The sequence below is a fragment of the Meriones unguiculatus genome, chromosome 17 (assembly GCF_030254825.1).
Source record: "Meriones unguiculatus strain TT.TT164.6M chromosome 17, Bangor_MerUng_6.1, whole genome shotgun sequence".
Classification (NCBI taxonomy): Eukaryota; Metazoa; Chordata; class Mammalia; order Rodentia; family Muridae; genus Meriones; species Meriones unguiculatus.
In genome coordinates, this window is record NC_083364.1 from 35016229 (window position 1) to 35040451 (window position 24223).

General features: G+C 39.1%; 1 protein-coding gene across 1 annotated transcript; it reads right to left on the reverse strand.

The window, feature by feature from the left end:
- Positions 1–213: 213 nt before the first annotated feature.
- On the reverse strand, positions 214–23966 carry Ppp1r2 (protein phosphatase 1 regulatory inhibitor subunit 2). Its single transcript, XM_021651222.2, has 6 exons — positions 23553–23966; positions 13634–13741; positions 12424–12501; positions 11636–11730; positions 4409–4579; positions 214–913 (listed from the first exon to the last, which is right to left on the reverse strand). The coding sequence occupies exons 1-6, from the start codon at positions 23672–23674 to the stop codon at positions 867–869; spliced, it is 621 nt and encodes a 206-aa protein (XP_021506897.1). The 5' UTR covers positions 23675–23966; the 3' UTR covers positions 214–866.
- Between the last annotated feature and the right edge of the window lie 257 nt (positions 23967–24223).

Genomic DNA, 24223 nt, shown 5'->3' on the forward strand with positions numbered 1-24223 from the left:
ACCAAATAACAGAAAATGCAGTAAGAGTTCCTCATGTCCAACAGCCCTTGTCATCCAGTAATACAATCTTTACAGTTGTATGTGTATAAGCAGAAGGGAATAGGGAACAAGAGCAGGTTGAGACAGGTATATAAATAGGGAACAGAGATAGCACATGGTATTAAGAACCTTATCTGAAGTCTGCCCAGTGTACTAAAACAAGCAGAGCAGATGTCAGTGCAACTTTAACCTGGTAATTTATTTGAGTGTGGGTGGGAATGGGGGAAACCAGTGTGGATGAAAAAAATTCATTCCTTTCCTTTCAAGCACAAAGAAAAGCAACAGGACTTTTAAAGGTCAGATTAGAAAATGAACAGTAATTCTTAGAAGCCTTCTCAATTAGCCAAAACAAGCTAAAGATAAATGTTGAAAAATATCTCTCACCCTAAATATTTATCCATCTATATATCCCACTGTATGAATAGGCTTTTGATTAAAAGAAACATCAAACTACCCGCCCAAACATTTTAAAAGAGGTACCACCATATAGAAGTGACAAAAATAAATTAGTTTCCCCCAATGACAATCTCTAAAGCATAAAAAGCTATATAATAATATCTTATACAAATTAACCAGTGTTCTTACAAAAGTAAAGCAGTTTTGGGCTAATGACATTACACTGTATTTGTGGTGAAGTATGAGGCACAAGAATATATGCATAATTAGGCATTTTCCATCTAATCAGTCTCTATGGTTATCACTTAATTCTTGGCAATATATAACTGGTGTGTATTTTGGTAAGTCACGAATTGTAGAGAACAAGAAGCAGCGTTTATAGTAACAAGGTTTGTATTTGACAAACGACTGCATTGCTGAACACATTTCTTTTATGAACTCTGTGATTCGTGTTGCAGATGACCACTTGCTGTAGATCCTGCAAAGATAAAAGGAGAAAGAGCAGTATAATTTGCTGTTACGGTTTGAATATGAAATGCCCACAGGCTCCCGTGCTGAGGGCTTGACTCTATTTTGAAAGGCACTAGAACCTTTAGGAGGTAGAGCTTAAGCTAGAGGAACAGGACACTATCCTAGTGGCCACACTGTGCCCTGGCCCTCCATGGTCACCATGATGTGCTCTGCCTCCCCACAGGCCCACAGTGACAGAGCCAAGCACACGGATTGAAACCCCAACAGCTTTACACCTCCTCCGCCCCACTCCTCTTAGGTTATTTCCTCAAGTTTTTATCAAAGCAAAACAATAACAAAAACCTATGACCAACTTTGAAAAACTGTCTAAATTTAAACTCTTCTCCTGGCATGGGTAATAAGCAAATATAAAAACTTTAATAAATCAGTAAGATGTGTTTCATGTAGACTAAATTAAGATTGATTTGAAAGAATCTAGGAAATACCATTAAATGTTCTAAAAATAGTAATACCTATATGGAGACAGGGCAAATAGGTTTCAGAACAGACATTGTAAGTAATCACAGAAGGAAAGTTAAGTGTTAAAGCCCCACCTACCTGATACTAAGCAAATTCACACCTGATGTTATCAGTCAAACACATCTCTATTTATGGAAACAAGCAAACAGAGGGATGAGACAAAAATAAGGGAGAAGAGAAGATGAAGGAAACTGCCAATGTTCTAAAGCACAATGCTTACAGAACATGAGTGCTTTGAAGGTTGGTTAAGAAGTAGTAAGACCCAAATATTAGAAGTTAAGAAACTTGTCTAACTAAAGCTTATTGTATAGTTTGCCCCATCCTTGTGTACTTTTATGATGCCATGAAAGTTATACTCCTATGTAAGGGTACTTTAATTTCCACTTCAGACAACTCAGGAACCGAGCTAACACAAAATTTATACTCTATTATACTCACCTAGGAAAACATATCTATATATAGTCTATGAAGTTTAAAGTCTTATAAGCAGATATGAACAAAAGACCAGTTAATTTTTTCAGGAGCTATTAGGCACAGTCTAGTGCAGCCCTCAGCCCTCACTAGAGACATTTCTCTGTACAGTAGAAACTGCTTAATACCCACAACTGGTCAAAGTGAAGACAGCAAGTGACCATGGATGGTCAGCCATGAATGGGAGGAAAATCTGTATCCCCTCCTCATGGCTCAGGGAACATGAAAGAAGACTGGCAAGAACCAGAAGCTGGGACGGACTGCTGGGACGCAGTGTCTTCTGGACATGACAGGGCCATTCTACTCAGGAACCCAGAGCAGCTGTGTTTGTCTGCATAAGATCAAACCAGTAAAAATTCCAATCTGGATGGAGGAGGGGATCACAAGAACTCCCCACCCCTGGCAGAGGAGTTCCTGGCAGTTGGTGACCGCTGGGGAGAGTCAGTTTTGTTCAGAGATGTGGGCCTACGGTGCCCGGGCTGCAGTGGATGCCCTCCAGCTGTGCACATGATGGGGCACTGACTGGAGTCGGCGTGCTGAGAGAACACTAAGTTGGGAGGGGATGTGGTTGGAGGTGGTCCGGGAGGAGGCTAGAGGAAAGACTGTGGAGTGGGTATGACCAAAATATATGTAAAATTCTCAAAGAATACAGTAAAAATGTTTTTCGAGAAAAAAATTATGAAGAGACAGAGAGAGAGAGAGAGAGAGAGGGAGAGAGAAAGGAATGAAGGGAGAGAGAAACACTGATTTTTCCTTTATCTTTCTCATTGTGTTTAGTTGGGTAAAACATTTCAGCAGCAAATAAGGAGTGTTCCTAACTTGTTACCACACACTGAAAGCTGTCAGCAAAAGCTGAAAGAAGCTGGTGAGAAGTTACTTAAGTACTTGGGGAGTGGGTGGGAAACAAAGACTTCAGGCCAATTAGGAGACAGGATATACACTAAGGCATAACCCAGTCCCTATTTATGATCAAGTAAAAATAGATAATAGGAAGAGAAAGATTTATCAACTACTAGGATGAAGTTTGTTTAAGTTAAATAATGTAATCCTGATACTATAATGAGATAATGACCACATCATATTATAGAATTACTCCTATTTCACAGTTTGCATTTGAACCAGTTTAGGTCCCACAGATAAATCACACTGCCATAAAAGCCATCAGCTTACAAGTACAAAGTATAGGCAGTGAGTACACACACCATCTCAATAGTGGGGGAGAACAACCACTGAATTTTCTTTCTTTCTTTTTGGTTTATTTATTATTTATGCAACAATCTGTACAACCAGAAGAGGGCGCCAGATATCATCATAGATGGATGTGACACCATGTGGGTGCTGGGCATTGAACTCAGGACCTCTGGAAGAACAGCCTCTTAACCTCTGAGCCATCTCTCCAGCCCCAATCACTACGTTTTTGGTACAGGCCTTGGCTCTATAGCCCAGGATGGCCTGAACTTACAGCAATCCTTGAGCCACGGCTAGTGTTGGGATTATAGATATGTACCAACACACTGACTTACCTTTGTTAAACATACACACACACACACACACACACACACACACACATATAGCCCTGGGTTTGATCCTGTACCTCAAAAACAAATGAAATAAAATATATTTTCCATGATTAATTGCTATGCTACAGAAAGTAGTTATCTAAGATGGTTTAGGCATGGTGGTGCACACCTGTAATCCCAGCACTCAGGGAGGCAGAGGCAGGGGGATCTCTCTGAGTTTGACGCCAGTCTGGTCTACAAAGCGAGTCAAGACAGTCAAGGCTACACAGAGAAAGCCTGTCTCAAAAAAACAAAACAAAAACAAAAAAATAAAAACGAGAGAGAAGAAAAAGTTGGATGTGACAGTGAACACCTGTAACCCCAGCACTTGGGGCTGAGGGAGGTGGAGTGAAGTTCTCACTGGCTGCACAGCTTGGCTTTACCTCAATTTAAATATTAAAAAAAAAAAAAGGAAATCAAAATAATTGTCAATGTAGTAAAGGAATGTCAAAACAAATCTTCCATATTAAAAAAACTTTCTTTTTAAAGAAAAGAGGTATGGTAAGACATGGTGGTTAGTGTTAGTCTTGCCAGCACTTGGGAGGCTGAGACAGGAGGACTGCTTTGATTTCAAGGCCAGCTTGTGATACAGTATAAGATCATCTCACCCAAAACAAAATCCCACATAAAATACCTACAAACAACAACAACAACAAAAAGCAACAACAACAAAAACTACTTCTTCAAGTTTTAATAATATGTGTGAAGCACTGGTTCATTCTTCAATACTGAAAAACAAACTAAGAACAAAAAACAGGTAAAAAGTTTTAAACTTTTTTAGAAATAAAATTTATTTTGAAATTAGTTCCAAGGATTGAAATTGTAGAAACATTAACACACACAATAAAGCAAATCAGCAAAACGCCCTGAGAGATTCCCCGAAGTTTAAGCACAACGCAGCACACGGTTTTAGGCACAAACGCAGTCCCAGTGATACTTTTAAGGCATCTGACCTTGATCTGACGCTTCGATATTCATGCTGCCTCCATCTGCAGCCTCTGACATTTCTTCATCTTCGTCATCGTCATCATGTAGCTCTTTTGAAATTAACTGTCTGGCTAATTTGATATTCAGTCCTTCGTTGTAGTGGAGCTTCCTTTTCATTTCAAACTGCCGCTTCTTTTCTAGAAAAGATTTTAAAGTGCACTGTAAGTTTTGACTGGGAGACTGGTCCAGGCCTGTTCTGTCCGTGAGTTCTGCTGCGATACCGTTACATTCCTTTAAATGTTTCTGTCGGTTGAATACTGTTTTTGTGCTCAATGGCAGTGTCAGGTAGTTTTTCATAAGACCATGCAGCCTACAAAATCTAAAATATTTACCTTATAAAATTTTTTCTAGAAAAAATTTTTCTAGTTCTGCTATATTTAAATGATTCAAATATACACCTCAATCGATGGATAGGAATGGATAAAACCATTAGAAATTTTGTGAAGAGGGGCTGGAGAGAAGTCTGAGAGGTTAAGAGCACTGACTGTTCTTCCAAAGGCCCTGAGTTCAATTCCCAGCAACCACATGGTGGCTCACAACCATCTATAATGAGATCTGGTGCTCTCTTCTGACTTGCAGGCACACAATGCAGGCAGAATACTACATAAATAATAAATAAAATAAATCTTTTAAAAAATTAAACAGAAATTTGTGAAGGAAATTTAAAGATAGGAGAAAACTCTCCAGCAATAGCTGAATGGGAGGCAAAAGGTAAATATAACCATATGTATGAAGAATACACAAGCCTGCAGATATACAAATAAGATCCAACCTTAATAGCGGTTAATTCTGGGTCAAGAATTATGAGCAATGTTAGTACTTTCCTTTCTGAGCACACCACAACCCCAGGTTTCTCTATGCAGCCCAGGATGATCTACATCTAATTCTTCTGCCTCCCAAATGCTAATTTCTATTATAGAAATGCACCAGGGCTGGCAAGACGGCTCATCTGGCCCACATGGTAGGGGAAAAATGATCACTTCCTGGGGGGTTGTCCTCTGCACCCTCCATCAAGCATACACATATATTTGAGCACAGAATAAATAAAATGTTCAAACAAACTGCTAAAACAGGCACACACCACACTTGATTATGACTTCTACTTCACCAAGAAAAAAACTCCTACTAAAAAAAAATCCTTATCTGTTTAAAAAAACATTAGTGGCAATTCAGTGCAACTGCCACATTTTACTCAAAGAACTTCAGTGTGAGCTCATGGGATGGCTCAGGGGTTAAAAGCACTGGCTACACTTCCAGAGGCCGTGAGTTCAATTCCTAGCAACCATGTGGTGGTTCACAACCATCCATGTGATGTGTACATGCAGACAAAGTGCTCATATAAATTTTAAAAAGAGAATGCCATTAAACTGTTCATGAAGAAATAATGAAACAATTCTAAGATTGAACCTAAGCACTCATATAAAAAGTCAAATACCCTATATCAGGCACATGCATATACTTACATTAAACACAAATATATATACAAAAAAAAAAAGAGGCTGGAAAGTGGTTAAGAGTACTTGCAGCCTTTTGCCGAGGGATCTAGGTTCAGTTCCCCAGCACCTACATGTGGGCTGATAAGCTGATAACTGTAAGTAACTTCACAGTCCCAGGGGGATGGAGGGCCCTCTTCTGGCCTCTTTGGGAACCATGCACATAGGAAGTGCATATACATATAATATAAGCAAACATTCATAAACATACAAGAAAAATAACTTTAAGATGAAGTAATACAGTAAAGCTATCAATAAAAACAATTAAAATTCCATCATCCTAGCTTTATCAACGATTTTAATCACAAAATAGCTACTACCAGAATAAGGATATCCAAAGTTCTTTCTCAATATGTTCTAATTCTCTCCCCTAAGTGTTATAGTTATATTATTACCAAGATCGCGTTAGTCATTTTTCTTTTTCTCTACTTATAAAATACTTTTGAGCTGGATGGTGGTGGCACACACCTTTAATCCGAGCGCGGGAGGCAGAAGCTGGTAGGTCTCTGAGTTCAGGGCTACCTGATCTACCAAATGAGTTGCAGGACAGTCAGGGCTACATAGAGAAACCCTGTCTTGAAAAACCAGCAACAAAACAAACAAACAAACAAACAAACAAAAAAACCTTTTTGAAATGGGGGCTATCTCAGCACGCTGTGCATACTGGTCTTAAAACTACAGACCCGTGGGCCCTCCCATCTCAGCCTTCTTAGTAGCTAGTAACAGGTACATAGGCATGGACCAGGCATCTATGACTCACTTTTTAATGACATCTTTACATTTGCAATGATGTGAAGGCAAAGCTAATATCTACCTACATCTTTACTCATCAAAGTGATATATGGTCTAATAGAAATTGTAGAAGAAAATCACTTGCATTTCCTCACTCAAAAATGGGAGACAAGGGTGGTGGGTGAGACTCCTTGCCTAGTGCACGAAGCTCCGAATCTAATCTCAGACACAACAGAACAAAGCAAGACTCCCAGAGATTACTAACTTCTAGCTACTTTTTTTTCTAAAAATATATTTTTACAAAAATGAATCAGATGTTATTTGGTTCTACACTTACTATTTTGTTAACACAATCATATCCAAGTTTCTCTAGGACAGGCTCAGTGATCATTCCAACTTTGTAAAAAATTTAGTTTCAAGGTGGTAAAATATAACTGTCTATTCTGAGCCAAAGGTTTCTGATTTCTCCCTATCTTGTCAACTATTTTGTGATATAATTTATACAGTTTTTATGTACTCTATTAATAGAAATCTGTTTTACATGTATATTACTCATTATAAACCATAAAATATTTAAAAAGATAAACTATATAGCATAAACTTTAATGAATAAAGCTAAGTAATATTATGTGATATTTTTCTTTTGTCATTTATATGTACATGTAAACTGAGTAGGACTGGTAACATTTTTAAATGCCTGAAATAGGTGTCATACTTATCCATCCATACAATGTAAGTAAGCCCACTCTATCATATTCATACTAAAAATAAAATTGCCCTCTTCCCTTTTTGTAGTACTGGGCACTGAATCCTGGGCTCAAGTACGTTAGGCAAACAGTCTTATCAATGAGAAACACTCTTAGGCTAGCATTTTTCTTTTCTTTTCTTTTTTTTAAGATTTATTATATAATACAGCGTTCTGACTTCATGTACACCTGCACGCCAGAAGAGGGCACCAGATCTCATTATAGATGTTTGTGAACCACCATGTGGTTGCTGAGAATTGAACTCAGGACCTCTGGAAGAGCAGCCACTGCTCTTAAACTCCAGCCCTAGCCTGGCATTCTTAATCTTTGTTGGAATGAAAGGCAATACAAAGTTTACAATGCTTTTTTTTTTCCCAGATAGGGTCTCACTATGTAGTCCTGGCTAGCCTGGAATTCTCTATGTAGAGCATCATGGCCTTGAACTCACAGTGATCAGTCTGCTTCTGCCTCCCTAGTGGCGGGATTAAATGTGCATTAGCACTCACAGCTTCTGTAATGCTTACAGGTTCAATTTTTAGATTCTTATTCCTAGGGATTTATATTACAGTATTTCTTTCTGTATAAACAAAGGAATTTATTATTCTAAGTTAAATAATTTGAAAATCTGTACAGGGAATGGAGAGACATCTTGTTGTTTAAGCATTTACTGTTCTTGCAGAGGATCAGGATTCAGGTCCCAGCACCCACATTGTGCTTACAACTGACTGTACTCCATTTTCAGGGGATCCAATGCCTTCTTTTGGTACCTGGTACACATTCATACATATAGGCAAACCACTCACATTAAAAGTTTTTCTTTTAAATCTGTAAAACAGAAGCTGGGAAGTCACATGAATAGGCAAAATGCTTGCCAGAGAAGCATGAGTTTGATCAGCAGCACCCAAGTAAGCTAGGCATGGCATTGCACATTTGTAATCCCAGGACTGGGATGCTGTGACAGGCAAACCTGGGTCATACAGCTCAGCCTAATTAATGAATCACAGTCCTAGTAAGAAAGCCTCTCAAAAAATAGGGTGGGCAGCTCCTGGGTAGCAACATCCTCCCCAGACACATATACGAACTCAATCTTTGAAATTTCTTTCACAGTTAGCTGACATACGTGGCCTCCATCTTTTTTTTTCCCCCCCGAAGGCAGGTTTTACACATCCCCAGCTGGCCTCAAATACATTAGGAAGAAGATGAGCCTGAGCTTCTCACCCTCTACTTCCCTAGTGCTGGGCTTACAGGCATGTGCCACAGCCCCCTTTACTCAGGGCTTTTTTATGCAGGGCTTCTTGCATGCTAGGCAAGTATTAAACCAGCTGAGTCACATTCCCAACCCCTTAATCCTCTTTTGATTAACATTTGTTACACAGTAGAGCAACATAATGCAAAATAATAAAAAAAGCACACTTAGGTTTTATGAGCTATATGAACTCAACATTACTATTCTGTTTATATCTACTTTTATGAAGAATATCTTGTTTAAGTTCTTAAAAGTTAGTATTTACTGACCAATTAGAATAAAACATGACCAATGCTAACTGCTTTAAAAACTTCATTTCATTTAATGGTCACCAACAGCTTAAAGTGTCTGAGATGGGGGGCTCACCAAACTTCCCAGGTTGGTCCTGAACTTGAAGGCTCAATAGTTCATCATGCCCCAGCCTCTTGAGTCACTAGTATCACAGATATGCATTGCCAAACCCAGAACTAACATAAATGAATGAATGAATGAATGAATAAATAAATAAAATTGTATTTCCCAATTTAGGAAATAAAACTAGAGGCTCCGTGAAATTAGGCAACTTAAATAAGTATCAGACTTGGAACATAAACTTGTATTTCTCAGACTCCACAACTAATAATTTTAACTGTGCTTTACATTATAATTTTCTTCTTAATATCTAGGCTAGGCAAGCACAGTTGTGTATACCTTTAATACCAGCAGTGGGAGGCAGAGGTAGGCCAATCTCTGTGAGTTTGAGACCAGCCTGGTCTACATAGTGAGTTCTAGGACAGCTAGAGCTACCTAGTGAGACTCTGTCTCCAAAAACCAACCAAAACAACAAAGAATATCTGGGTTGGTTACATGGCTCAGTAGGTGAAATGTTTCAAGCCTAATGACCCAAGTTCAATCCCAAGATCCTACATGATGAGGAACTGCCTCCTGTTTGCTGTCTTCTGACTTCCTCATATGCTGGCTCAAGTGCCCAGACATTCATACAAAATAACAAATACGTGCTTAAAAAATGATATTTATTGTCAGCTGTAAGCCCGGGACTGGAGAGGCTCAGGCAAGGAATCACTGTAAGTTCAAGGCCAGCCTAGGCTACTGTCTGAAAACAAAGAGATCCTTTGTAAATTCAAAATGTTTTCCAGACATATAATTATTTAAAGTGAAAAACACTTATATAATTTAGTAAGTCTACCCGTAGGAAATCATTTAATAAAATTATATTAATAGGTCAAAAGGTAGCTCCTTCAGGTTGACTCACGAAACTACAAATTGATGGATAATTACCCTTAATGAGAACTGATAATGTAGACCAATAAAACCCCCACCCTTAATAGATAAAATTTTGGGGAGAATGATATGGGAAAACCTAGAAACAATTTTTTAGTGGAAACCCTCTTCAAGGGCCCCTTCTGCTATAGTCAGATTTTAATGCTGAACAAGGCGTGGTTGAGATTCTGGCAAAGAGGCTTCACTAGTGCTACACAAGTATTCTGCCACTAAGTTACAAGCTTTTAACTATTTTTAAGAGCGAATGGAAGAACTATGTATATGTCATCCTTCAGTACCTGAAGGATTAGCTCCTGGACACCTTATAGACACCAGGATCTATGGGTGTTCAAATCTTTCATGTACAAGGGTATACTATTTGCAAATAACCTTCATAAATTAAACGTCCTGTCATTTTTAGGTTAAATGCTAGTCACTATGCTATAGGGAATAATGACAGGAAAAAAAGCCTATCCTTGTTACATGGCTCATTTTTCTTCCCTGAAACATTTCCAAGTCATCGTTGGCTGAGTCTGTAGGTTCAATATCTGCAGATACCAATGGTCAAAGGTTATTTTATATTCTTTTAAAGATTTATTTTTAGCCAGGCAGTGGTGGTGCACACCTTCAGTCCCAGCACCTGGGAGGAAGAGGCAGGAGGATCTTAGTTTGAGGACAGCCTGGTCCACAGAGTGAGTTCACGTGTGCTCACGTACACACCCGTGGGGGAAGTGCCTGAGGCTGGAGTTACCAGCAATGTGACCCAACTGAACTCAGGTTCCCTGGAAAAGCAGTACACACTCAACCATAGAGCCATCTCTTCAACCCAATTTAATATTGAAAGATAATACATTCAAATGGCTCAAAAAGTATAAAAAACAGCAGGATAAGACCTATTCCTATATGACCAATAATCCGCATAAACAAAATTACTTGTAGGCAGTAGTGCTCTCACTACTATGATCTAGCAGGACTACAAGAGCCTCTTTTATCTTATAATGAGAGCTTCTGTAGCTTCTTTTCTAAGAGATCAGTACTGTGTTCCCTACGACCTATAACGACTTTATTCTATGTTTTATCATCTTGGTTCACTGGATAAATTTCACTGTTGTTTGTCTGTTTGTTTTGTTTTCCATTTTCTTCAACACAGGGTCTCAAGTAGCTCAGGATGACCTTGTACCACACAGCCAAGAATGAGGGTGAACTTCTGATCTTCCTGCCACCACCTTTCTAGGCTGCTATTACAGACAACAAACAGTTTATTCAGAGCTCTGTGCATGCTAGGTAAGCACCCTACCAACAGAGTTCAGTTAACTAACTATGCAGGGCTCAACCCAAGCCCTGCATCACTTCATTAAAACAGAAAAGGCAATGAGGCAATCCATTCACTTCAAGATAACTCAAATATTAAAGGATGCTAAAAGCATTGAGTATTTACTAAATGTCTACTTTTAATTAAAAAAAAATACGAAGGAATATTTAAAAATACTTGGAAGATGATAGTATTTCTTTCAACTTCTTCAAATCAGGGGGAAAATACTAATATATAAGAAACTCACATATGTAGAATATGATCTACAGATTCTACATTCTTTTGTTCTTATTTTGCTGCACACCACTTCTCAAATATGAAATTAATTTTCCAATCTTCCAAATAAATTTATTTCAACAAAAAGTATTGGCATCACACTAACAGCAGCTGAATGAATAACCTACCTCGCTCTTCAGGGGAGAGGTCATTATCTTCCTCTCCACTGCTTTCTTGTTCCCGAGTCCGATACTTTGGCTCTGATCCTTCAGCAGCAGCTAATCTACACAATAAATATTTATGAAGAAATTAGTAACTGTCGGATACTTGTACTATTGAAACGACACGTTCAACTTGAGTCATACAAATACCTCCCCAATCAATAAATACAGTAGCTGTAACTGATGAAGAAAACAAAGAAAGGTAGGAATGGATGTAGAGAGCAGTAAGCAACAAATTTAGTAGAGTGGGTGCTATAATCAACGAGCAGCAGCTTGTCTTTGCCTTTCTCACGCCTCTACCATCCATGTAGGTAGTAGGATATTTAAAAACAATACCACACACAGACAAAAACAGACGGAAGTATCCCCAGGTTCAGGTACTCTTACCCTTCCCACCTCCTGCTTAGATTGGTATTAATCAAAAAAGACTGAGTTTGAGGACATCCTGGTCTACAAAGGGAGTCCAGGACAGCCAAGGCTACACAGAGAAACTGTCTCGAAAAAACAAAACAAAAAAATAAAACCCCCCAAAACCAAAAGAGAACTGTAATAACTGATATGAAAAATCTAGTTAGGGGCTGGGGATCATAATCAGTGGTAAAGGAAGTATTTAACATTTAACTGCCAAGAAACCCCCAAACCTAGGAAAGCTTAGCCTTTCATTTACAAATGTACAAGCAGAACAAAACATCTTGACTTTGCACAATTAAAGCTCCCTAGGGAAAACTCCCTAAGGAAAGTGAATTAGCACTTACTTCTTAGCTAAAACATCTGGAGTCAAGACTTCGTTGCCTTCCGAATCACTATAGGCCTCTTCATCATCACCCAGCATACTAGGACAATAAGCATGTTTCTATTAACAAGCACATTATTAAAACTGATACATGAAATAAAATTATATAGCTAGAAAACCAAGATTGAAAACACAATTTCATTATTTAATTAAAATAATTTATTTAGAGGTTTGTTGTCATCTTTGAAATTTAACTTTAAAATAGTTTCTACTCAATACATGTAGTTAGAGGCATAGCACTGGGCTGGGAATTTAAATCAGTAGGACAGTCCTTGCCATACATATATAAGGCCCTAGTTCAATTCTCAGCAATAATAAAAAAAAAAAAAAACAAAAAACAACTAAGCTTGGTGGAGCAACCATAAAGTACTAAAAACTCAAAAAAATAAACTAAAAAATTGTCAATTTTTCTACCTGATGCAGATGAACAAATAATGCAAAATAAGCCATTTTCTGGTCTTGGTATTTTGAGAAGAAACTGTCTTGCTACGTAGCCCAGCTGGCCTCAACTTTGTTTTGAGTACCAGAATTAGAATTAGGAACGGGGAATGCTGGGCTGGCTAGCATTTGTGTCTATATTTCACCATTAAGAAGAAAAAGAAAAAAAGGTCTACATAGACATAAGACTAGGAAAATAAACTTAGGTCCTTTGGTGGTTAATTCTGGCTGCCAACTTCACTGGATTAAGAACTGCAAAGAAAGCCAGGTGTGGTGGCACATGCTTGTAATCCCAGCGCTCAGGGGCAGAGGCAGGTGGAACAGTCTCAGAAGTGCTTGCTGCTAGTCATGACCTGAGGCTGGTCGGCACTCAACCAAGCAGCTCCCACTACCTCTACTTGAACTCCAAGGGATCTGATTTCAGCTGTGGCCTCCTCAGGCACCTTCACACATTATATACATACAGACACATCAACAACAGCAATGAAAAAAAAGAAGGAAAAACTAACTAAATTGTGTGTATCAGCAGCTAACAACCACCTGGGTACAGTAAATATTCACTACAACAAAAATGTGAAGTTAAACATTATTAGCAAAAATGTATTCAAGTAGACCATTAACTAGCACTCTGGTAAGACACACAAAACACAGATATAAAGAATCTGTTAATTAGAAGATTGTATCAATGCAAATGGAAACAAGTCACAAAAGAAAGGATGTCTATGTTGTCTTACTTGTGGTAAGGAGTGTTTGGCTCATCTATTTTCATCAAACCATAGTCTTTGTCAGCTGGATGATATGTTGCCAGGATATTCATTTCATCCCACTTCTGGGACTTTTTACTAAAATTAAAAAAGGAAAAAAAAAAGCATTTAGTATCCGTATTAAAAATAAAGTTTCATAATTTATATTCGGCACTTCAAACACTACCATGATATAACATACTCAGTCTTTAACTGGCCTACAGAAGTAAAAAGTAACAACTAAAATAAAACTCTTTCTCACTGCCCTATCTTAGTAGTTAAGTGCTTCTACATATATACACACACATACATGTGAATGAGTGTTTAGATACAGGGTCTCATTATGCAGGAATGGCTGACCTGGATCTTGCTATGTAGAGCAGCCTGGCCTTCAACTCACGGAACGGAAAACTGTCTGCCTCTGCTGGAATATGAGGCATATGACATAACACTATACCCTGCTAGGAAAGTTTTCTTAATAAAGGGCATCTTGTAACATTCAGATACGACTACAATCACAAAAACTACAGCTGGGTTCGCTTAATGTTCTGTTCTGCTTTTTAATTTTTCAAGACAAAACTTTCTCTGCATAGACCTGGATGCTCTGGAACTAGCGCTGTACACCAGGCTGGCCTTGAACTCAAAGAGATCTGCCTACCTCTGCCTCCTGAGCGCTGGGGTTAAAATAAACGTGTGTGCCATCAGACCTAGCTTATAGCTTGTTTTCTTTTAAATCTAGAAAATTAAATTTGCTAAGAAACAGCAAATGAGGTTTATTTAAACGTAAAGGAAATTATTTGGAACATTTTTTTATAAATTCAATAAAGCCATGTAATTCAGGTGCTCCATAATTAAACAAGCTTATTATCTGTTCATTTAAAAAGGCCTTTTGACTGTATTAGGGCCAACAATACTTTGTTACGGTTTATGATACTACTTAAAAATAAAACTTTTAATGTAAATTTAAAATATTTTTTCAAGCCATCCTTTTTGCATTTAGCTGAAATTGGTGAAGTCTTACTGTGTTTTTAATTACCAAAATCTTCAAATGCCATAAAAAGTTATATACTTGTTTTATATTCCAGAACTTTCCTGTGTTCGCAAAGGTATGATGAATCTACACTTAGCAGGTGAGTCTGACTTCATGTTCTCTTTTTTCTAACTTTCAGATTTGAGCATGTTTCATTGTGATAAAATGTACAAAATACTCAGAATTTTAATAATTTATGAGTGTGTAACCCCTTTGGCACTAAGTAATTTATTTATACCACTGTACAATCAGCTAGCCCTACTGCCCCATTTCAGAACCTTTTCATCATTTCCATGGATTAACTCTACACTTATTTAACAGTAAGAGCCTGTGTCTCCCTTCACCCAGGCCCTAGCAATCATTATTCCCTTTTTTCTATGAATTTGATTAGTTACTTCATGTAAATGAAATCATATAGTATTTACTGTGGCTTATTTGTTTTCTGTTTGTTTGTTTTGGCAGTAGTGGGGCACACCTTTACTCCCAGCACTTGGGAGGCAGAGGAAGGTAGATTTCTGAGTTCAAGGCCAGCCAGAGTACCAGCCAGGGCTACACAGAGAAACCCTGCCGACATCCTACTCCCAATCCTCCGCCCCCACCCTCATCCTCCCCCAAAAAAACTGGAAGGGCAAAAGGCGCACATCTTTAATCCCAATGATCTGAAGACAGGCAAACAGATCCCTTTGAATTCAAAGCCAGTCTGATTTTCATAGTGAGATCCTGTCACAAAAAGTGTTAAAATTTTTAAATATGCTATAGAATGAACATTGTACTTCTTTTTAGAAGAACTCTACTATTATTACTGTGTGCATGTATAATGGGGGGCTAAAGTGTGGGGTCAGAAAACAAGCTGAAGTCAGTTCTCCTGTACTATCTTTATGTGGCAACTGCTTTCACTCTGAGCCATCTCCAGTTCAAGAACAAATATTTAAAACATAATTTAATTGGCTTTCTATTTGTGGCTAAATCTACATTTTCAGAAATTTCATTTTGATAAATAGCTCTACCACCTACAAATTTCTATTTAGAAGTCATTAGATGTTATTTGCTTAGAAAGCAAATAATTCAGTGCTTACAGATACATCCTAAGAAGCTCACAAAAATACACACCTTTAAAGAATTAGGAAAGAGGGCTATAGAGATGGCTTAGACAGTAAGACTTGTCGCTCTTCTAGAGCACCCAGGTTCAATTCCTAGCACTTGGGCAGCTCACAACTGTAACTCCAGCTTCAGGAGATCCAACCCCTTCTGGCCTCCAAGGACACCAGGCACACATGTGGTGCACAGATATACATGTGGGCAAAACACCCAAACACTTGAAAAACATAAATAAATAAATCTAAACAATTTTAATTTAAAAAGGCTTAAGACAGAGAAACAATGAAGTCCCAATAATGAGAACTACCTGACTTAGGCTTCTGGAGCAAGCTGCGGGATTCTTCTGTCTCCACCTCAACACTACGCACAGCACACAGCATTATCTTCCGCATGGTGCTGGGATCGGCTCGGGTCCTCACGCTTGTGCAGTAAGTACTTTACAAACTCAACCGTTCCCAACCCCTTGTAGACTACTTTTTTCTTCAACACAGGGTTTCTCTGTGTAATCTGTCCAGGACTCGATATGTAGAACAGGCTGGCCTCAAACTCACAGAGATCCGCCTGCCTCTGCCTCCTGTGTGCCAGGGTTAAAGGTGTGAGTCACTACCACTGGCACATAAGATTTAAGTTTACACTTAATACAGTTCTCTGGATGTGTATTATGATTAAATATATTTTCAAAAACTGTGTTTCATTATATTTTCAAAAAAATACATCGACTTTGCTGGATGCAACCTAATCTCAAAACAAGCTATTCTTAAATGATTTTAACAATACTGAACTAAAATAAATAAAAATAAAAATAAATTAATGTAACAAAAAATAAAAACAAAGAAGGACCTAGGAGAGGGCTCAGTGGGTAAAGCACTAGTCCTGTTAAGCCTAGCTACCTGACTTCAGAACCCGTGTTCTGAAGTGGCTGCCACCTGCGCTCCATTACATTAAGATGAAACATGGAGATGGGAGAAACAAGAGCAACTAAGCCTACACTTTAAAACGGGGGAAGGAGAGAATGAACCCCTCCAAGCTGTGATATTTCTAAGTGCATGTTCATGCTCTCATACATGAGCCCACACATACATACGACTTTTTTCAAAGAAAGAAATACAACCTAGATTGGTATTTGGAGTTTAAAGAGTATATATGAGAGAAGAGAAAACACCCTATACATTTGTTTTATAGATACTGAGAGAAAGAAAAATATAGAACAGAAATTACATTTTCTTCCTTCAATTTAAACTTTAAAAAGGATTTTTTTTTTTTTTTTTTTTTTTTTACTTTGCTTGCATTGGTGTTTTTCCTGCATGTATGCCATTTACGTCTGTGTGAGGGTGCTGGATCCCCTACAACTGGAGTTACAAACAATGAGCAGCCATATGGGTGCTAGGAACTGAACCCAGGTCCTTTGGAAGAGTAGCCAGTGCTCTTAACTGCTGAGCCACCTCTACAGCCCCAAATTACATTTTCTTAAATTTAAGAATAAAATTTAGAGTATAATCCCAGTACCCTAAACCATTAATAATTTGGATTTTTACATTTTCTTTCCACCCTGTATGTTAAATGATATAATATATATTTATATATACTTATATAAATATAAAATAGTACAATACATAAAAAGCATACATACATTAATATATAAGCTATCTATACTATATCATAATAGGCCACTTTTGTCTTCTTAATAACTGAGTAAGATGTGATATAAGTTACCTAATGTTAGGTATTTAGATATAAGTTAACATTTCTTCAAGACTGGCAGAAACACATATTTTTGTATATTCTTCTTTATAATGTTAGGATAATTTGCTAGAAGAGCCTTTTTCTTTTTAGACAGGTTCTACTGTGCTACCCACACCGGCCTTAAACTTAAGTGATCTTTCTGTGTCAGCTTTCCACACAGCAGCGATTCTAGGTGTGGGTCACTGTATTTGGAATATAAAAATATTTTTTTAAAGACCACGTATAATGTCACTAATAATTACCAAAACATTGCTATAACTGGGTGTTTGCTTTTCTAGCGTGTTAAGTATAAAGCAGCGCTTAAAAGCTGTTCTGTACTTATCACTCATTATCTAGTAACATGACAAATGCTTACTTTACTGGTATGAATTATTTACAACTTTTGCACAGCAAATGCAAGTTCCTCAGATTAACAAAAGCAAAGCATATTACACATAGACGTTGAATTTACCTGATCTACAACTATGTCTGAATCCCAACTTTTTCCTGTCTGTTTTCCATTTACCATGTTCAATTTGAAGTATTACATATTCAAAGTTATGCTAACCTTCCTCAGTACAAAATCAGGAGAAAAAGAAATCTAAGAAATGTTCAAATTCAAATTCAAGAAAGATTATCTTGAAAATAAAGGTGGGGGCACTAAAATGAAGAATGTAAAACAGGCTCAAAAATTGCTAAGAATTCTTAGTAAGAAGCGAATGAAGAGAAGAAACTGTCAATAGAGACAATGGGTATGGGAATTAGCATCCGTAAGGTTTTAGTACAATTAATGTTACAAGCAGCATTACAAAACCCAAGGAGCAAACCTGAATTCAATTAAAATATTCCCATGAACTATATGACACTTTCTGGGTAACAAATTCCACAGACAGAAATAGGTTTATCAGGACATGGCAGATTTGCTGTGACAGTCCAGGCACTCGCTGATCTCACGTTGGCCTGATTGTCCTGTAAATCTTGCCCTGTGAAAGCTACTTCTTACTCTCACTTTGTTAGTTCCAATGTTGCAATCTTAAAGATCTCCCAGTGCTCCTTGTTGCTTCCCCTTGCTTATTTGATACTTTTGGCTGTGCTCTGAGTGGCCAGCCTGCTTTTCCGTCAAAGTACTAAACTTTAATTTCACATTTCAATAAACAGGTGTCTTTTAGTACAGATTCAAGACTTTGAAGCCTGAAACCACAACTGAAATTAAACCATAAACCAAGACTTAAAAAAATAAAACAATGGGAGCAAACAAAAGGTAACTTTAGGAAATAAACTTTGTATTTTAATTAGCTTTGACCTCAACACTCCTCATACCTGTTAGAAAGACAGAGCATAATTATATCTTAAATTATATCAATGGAATTCAAGCACCTTAGGGTGTTGGGGGTTCAATTTAGCTTAGACTACCCTTGAACTGGATATGTAGCTAAGGATGACCCTGAACTCACTCCTCATACCTCCCCACTTCCCAAGTACTGATGTTATATGTGTGGCCTCTGTCCCTCTCTCATGCAGAGTTTTTAGTATATGTGCTGCCAAAGCGAGCACACATGCAGAGTTTTTAAAAGCTGAATTTACCTGATCTATGACTACAACAGAATCTGGACTGCACTGGCTAGCAAACTCTGAAGCAGACTATGTAAAAAAAACCTGACAGACATGAAAAATTAGATTTCTGCATTTCTGTATCAAGACAGTTAAGAGTAGGGTACTGGGCTCAGTATTTTAACTCATCTAAGACTTATACTAAGATACAGATAAACCCATAATTCATTGACAGCTAATAAAACTAATAAACTAATAAAATCAGTGAGAACTAATAAAATCAGTGAGATAGGATTCAGATTAAGTACTAAACTACAACTTCTCCTAAGACAGGACGCAGTTACATTTAACATACTTTCAGTAGCTGTAAACAAACATTTTCACTCCATATTTGAAAAATATACCTTAAAATGAATAGCATCTTATAATCTTAGAATTTTTTCTTTTTCTGGTGACAGTATCTTAGAATCAATGAACTGCACACTCACTCTAGATGCTAACTTAGGCCTTTGTGATACGTGTACTACACTGGAGGTATCCGAAACCACCATGGGAATTCCACAATTACAGCACAGTGGTTTTCCAAACAGTTGAGCAGTGTAGGTACCCTACTGCAAAGTGCTGTACTTAACCTGCCTAAATATATGGATTTGTGGAGTCTACCTTTTGTTTGTTCGTTTGTGTTTTGAGACAGGGTTTCTCTGTGCAGCCCTGGCTATCCTGGAACTCCCTTTGTAGATCAGGCTGGCCTCAAATTCAAGAGATCTGCCTGCTTGTGTCTCCTGCTGGGAATAAATGCAGGTGCCACCAAGCCCACCTTGACTATCCATTTTAGATTAATCCCCTAAAACTAACCCATAATAAATGTCACCTGAGGAAACCACTCACCAGAACCAATAGTATTAATTTGATCAGAACAAGAAAATAAAAGCACCCATCAGAAATATGTTGGCGGGTACCTGTTGTCCTCTATCTCTAGAGGTTAAGGCAAGAGAACTGCAATTCCAAGAGTAGCCTAGGTTACTAATTTTTGTTTTGTTTTGTTTTTTAATGCAGTAAATCAAGTAACGATTTGCTCACTTTTGAGAGGAAAAAAAAACTGAATAAAAACAAACTAAATAAATGCTAAAGACTATTAGAAATACCAACCTGAAATTTACAAATCTTACTTGACCTATACATTGCTCTTTAAACAAAACTTTTTGCCTGTGTGTGTGTGTGTATGCGCACGCGCGCGCAACCCTGGACGCCAGCCCTTGCCCTCCGTGTCTGGGACTGCATCCCTATTTTTTTCCCCGAGTATGCCAGGCTGGCTGAAGCTCAAGGTTCTGGCTCCAAGAATGTTGCCTCTGACTCCCACCTCCCTCCATAAGCACTGGGGTTAGAGATATGCATGCCCTCTCGGCTGCTCTTACATTAGGTCTGGGGATTCAAACTTAGGTCCTCACACTTGCACAAGCAAGTGCTTTACCCACCAAGCCACCTTCCTTAGCTCCTATATTGCTTTAACAACTAGTAGTATGTATGCAGGTATACATAGACATATTTGAAGTGTATTTGAATTTATCCTTTAAAAAACTCTCAGTAATTAATTCCTACAAAGGATATCTTCAGTAACTGGGGTAGGTGAGAAGGACAGTGATGAAGCAATTGTATTTTACATGATAAAGGCATGCAACTCTTATCTGCAGGTTCTCTATTTGGGAATTTTCTTACTGGAGTCCATCTATAATCGAAACACCAATACTGAAGGTAGTTTAGTGGTTGCACATAGACATCAGAAGAGTAGAAAAAATTTTGAACTGTCCACGAGGAACATGTTGCCAGCCGTGGCCAAATATGGCAACACTCTGCTTGTTGCTTTCAAACTCTCACGCTATAAAAGCGTTCTTTGATTTCCTCTTATAATTACTAACATTCATTACTGAACTCCTTGTACAAAAGAATAGGTTTCACTGACCTTTCCATACATGTACATCAATCACATGCTTTCGTGAGTCTCCCTTTCCTTCCCTTTCCATGCTAGGGATCAGACCCAGGATCTTGTGTAAGTGAGGCAAGCACTCTTATCACTGAGCTACATTCTAGCCACAGGTCTTAAATTTGTGGTATAGTTAGTATCACTCATTTTCTCTTTCTGCTGGTGAGTAGCTCCTAAGTGTGAAGTGCTGCCCAGGGTCCCTAAATGCAAGAAAGCCATGCTGTGAACTGACAATGGATAAGCTTCATCCAGGCATGGGTGTTACTGGCCATGAATTAACTAAATGATAGTTAATAAACACTAGAAATTAAATAAGGTGTTTTAAAATAGAAACACAGAAAACAAGGTTAAGTAATGATATATGATGACAATGCATGGCCAGTGGCTTGGGAGAATAACCCCTAATTTCCTCTAGGGTTAAGGACTCAATGCTGAGTTAAGGACAAGAATGCTGAGCATCTGTGGGATGACAGTAACACAATTACTAGAGTAACAGCGATCAACTTAGATCTCTGGCTGTTCTCACATTAATATGATGGCCATCTGGTTATATACTGCTCTAAAATTTCAATTTAGACTGGCACACTACCTTTGTGTTTCTGGATTCTGAGTACATCATAACTGCAAGAACCACTTATTTTTAGTCTTTTTAAATATCAGATTGGGGTTATTGATTTTAATAAAGTCAAACACTAAAAGTTTATTTCAAATGTATTAAACCACATTTTATCGTTTCTGTTAAAAGATGTTCTATTAATATTGCTTGCATGAATTGTGATAATAACATATAGTTTTACTACTGTAATTTCTTTGCTTTACCATCTTCCAAAAGTGATTTTGAAAACATTTATCTTTTACCAGCTGGAACGACATATCATGAACTTCAATGAATTAAGAGTTTGGTAGTGGCTGCTGAACGAGGGATACAACTACAGTCAAGCAATCAGTCAACTAGCTTATAAAACCCTTTGTAAGTGAATCTGCCCTACCAGGAACTCTTTCAGAAGAAACAATTTATCTAATGGAGTAAGACTCATTTAGTGGCATCAAAGGAAAAGGGGGGGGGGAAGCCCTGAATATAAATCTATATAAATCTTGGGCAACCATGGGAATCATGAGATTAACCTATAGTGATCTAGATTACAGTGCATCAAATTTGAGAACGCACGGGCAGTTAAGAGCGTTCCTACCTAGTAGTAGGAAAAAAGCTCACCCGGGTAAGTCAACGAGAACCCATCCTACTGCTTAATATTCAAGCTAGGCTAAGTGCCTTCTGTGGTTACTTCTTTTCAAACATCTTGATCTTACTATTGCTACACTGTGGCATTCTATTTTTCCCATGACACACAGACACTGTCAAATCCCTTTAAAGCAGCTCACTCCAAGTAGAGGTTGGAAAATTGTACTTACAGGAGAGTAACAGTCAAACCTAAAGAAGGGGGCAGGGGGTGTCGCTGGACAAGGCTAAGCCCCTTCCTAGCCTCTGCGAACTCACACATACGACTGTCTTCAAATTTCCCATAAACCTGTTTCCAGCTAGTTACTGTTACAATTCTAAATTAGATCCTTACTATAGGAGTGTCCTAGTTCTAATAGCCTAAGATTTCATCAGGATCCTCATTTTAGTGCTACTACTAATTTCAGTAACTTTTCTTAAGCCTTATTTCTGAATTCTTATATTTTTGGTAACTCATTATCTCCAAGCCCCCTTACTGTCTGACCCAGTGGTATAGTTAGTTATAGTTATATATTGTACTGTAACATTCCTTTCATTGAGCACTGAACCCTGGGTAGTTTTCCCTGTGGCCAGAACACCTCCCCCGCCCCCAGGCTAGTATATTGTTCCATTATACAAATGTACCATAATTAATATTTCACCAGTTCTCACTAATGGACCTTGGATGGCTTCCAGGTATTTACTATCACACACAATGCTTTTTTACTTCAGTATCTCAAGCTCCTTTTCTCTCAAGTGTTCTGAGTTTAAATATACCGAACAGGACACAAAACTAGAAAGCACCTAAAACTCTAGCTGACGGTACAAAAATACTTAGTAGTAATAACTTTCCACTAAACACAGATCAATGACTTTAACATTTTTGGTTTCACTTAGTGCCGAGATAAGGACAAACCAGGAGCCGAGAGGACGAATGCGGTAAGATGCTTAGTTGGGAGATGTGTTTACGTTTGTGGTATTTGTTTTTTGTTTTTAATCTCATTAGCCTGAGCCTATTGAAATTTAAGGACAAGAAAGTAAACGTTGGCTCAGGCGGCGGGATAAGAGATTAACAGTTAAAGCTTTGGAACTTCAATTTGATTTCCTTAGTGTTCCCAACGACAGAAAGTTCAAAAGCCAGGTTTAAAATGCGCACACGCACTTGAGCAATAAAACGCGACAAACGCCCCGGCCGCTGCCGGCTCCGGCCTCCCTCCACCCCGCGGCCGGCCGGGCAGGGCCGAGGTCGGCTCCCCGCAACCGCCCGTCCTCCGGGGAGGAGCGGCTTCCAGGCCGGGATCCCGGCGCTCACCTCAGCTCCTCTTCGACGCTCCGGCTGGGATGTTCGGCCGAGGACACCACCGGGGAAGCCGCAGAGGTCTTGTTCTTCAGGATTCCCTTGATGGGCCGGTGGGAGGCCGTCGACGCCGCCATGGCTGCTCGCCCCGGGTGTCGGCTCAGGGTCGCTGCCGGCGGGGGGTGCTGGAGAACGGGTGGGCGCTGCGCAGACCCTCCAGGCGGCCCGGAGCCCGGGCCGGGCGGAGGCAGCCGCACCCGCTGTCGCGGAAACCACTACCGGCGTCACTGGCACCGCACAATGACTGCAACGCCACAGCCGACGCCGCGCGGCGGGCGGCCCTTCGCCGCCGGCACAGCAGCCCGCGGCCCGCGGAGGAGGCCGGCCTAGCGCCCCAGCGCGGGAGCGACGCAGACGCCGAAGCCCAGCGCGGCACGCCCTCTCGCGATATCTAGAGCGGGGCGGGGCGAGAACGAAGCCGGCCTCCTAGCTCCGCCCATCCCCGCCCCGCCCAGCCATGCCCCGCCCCGCCCCTGTGTTCTCTCGACTCCGTCCTGGCGCTGTCTGTAAACCCACAAATCTGCAGGACGGATTTGAACTCTGTCAAGCACTCTGTCCCATCGCCGTATGAAGCCTTGTTGATATTTCTGCTTTATGCCAGAAAACTGAGGCTCACGGGTGACATC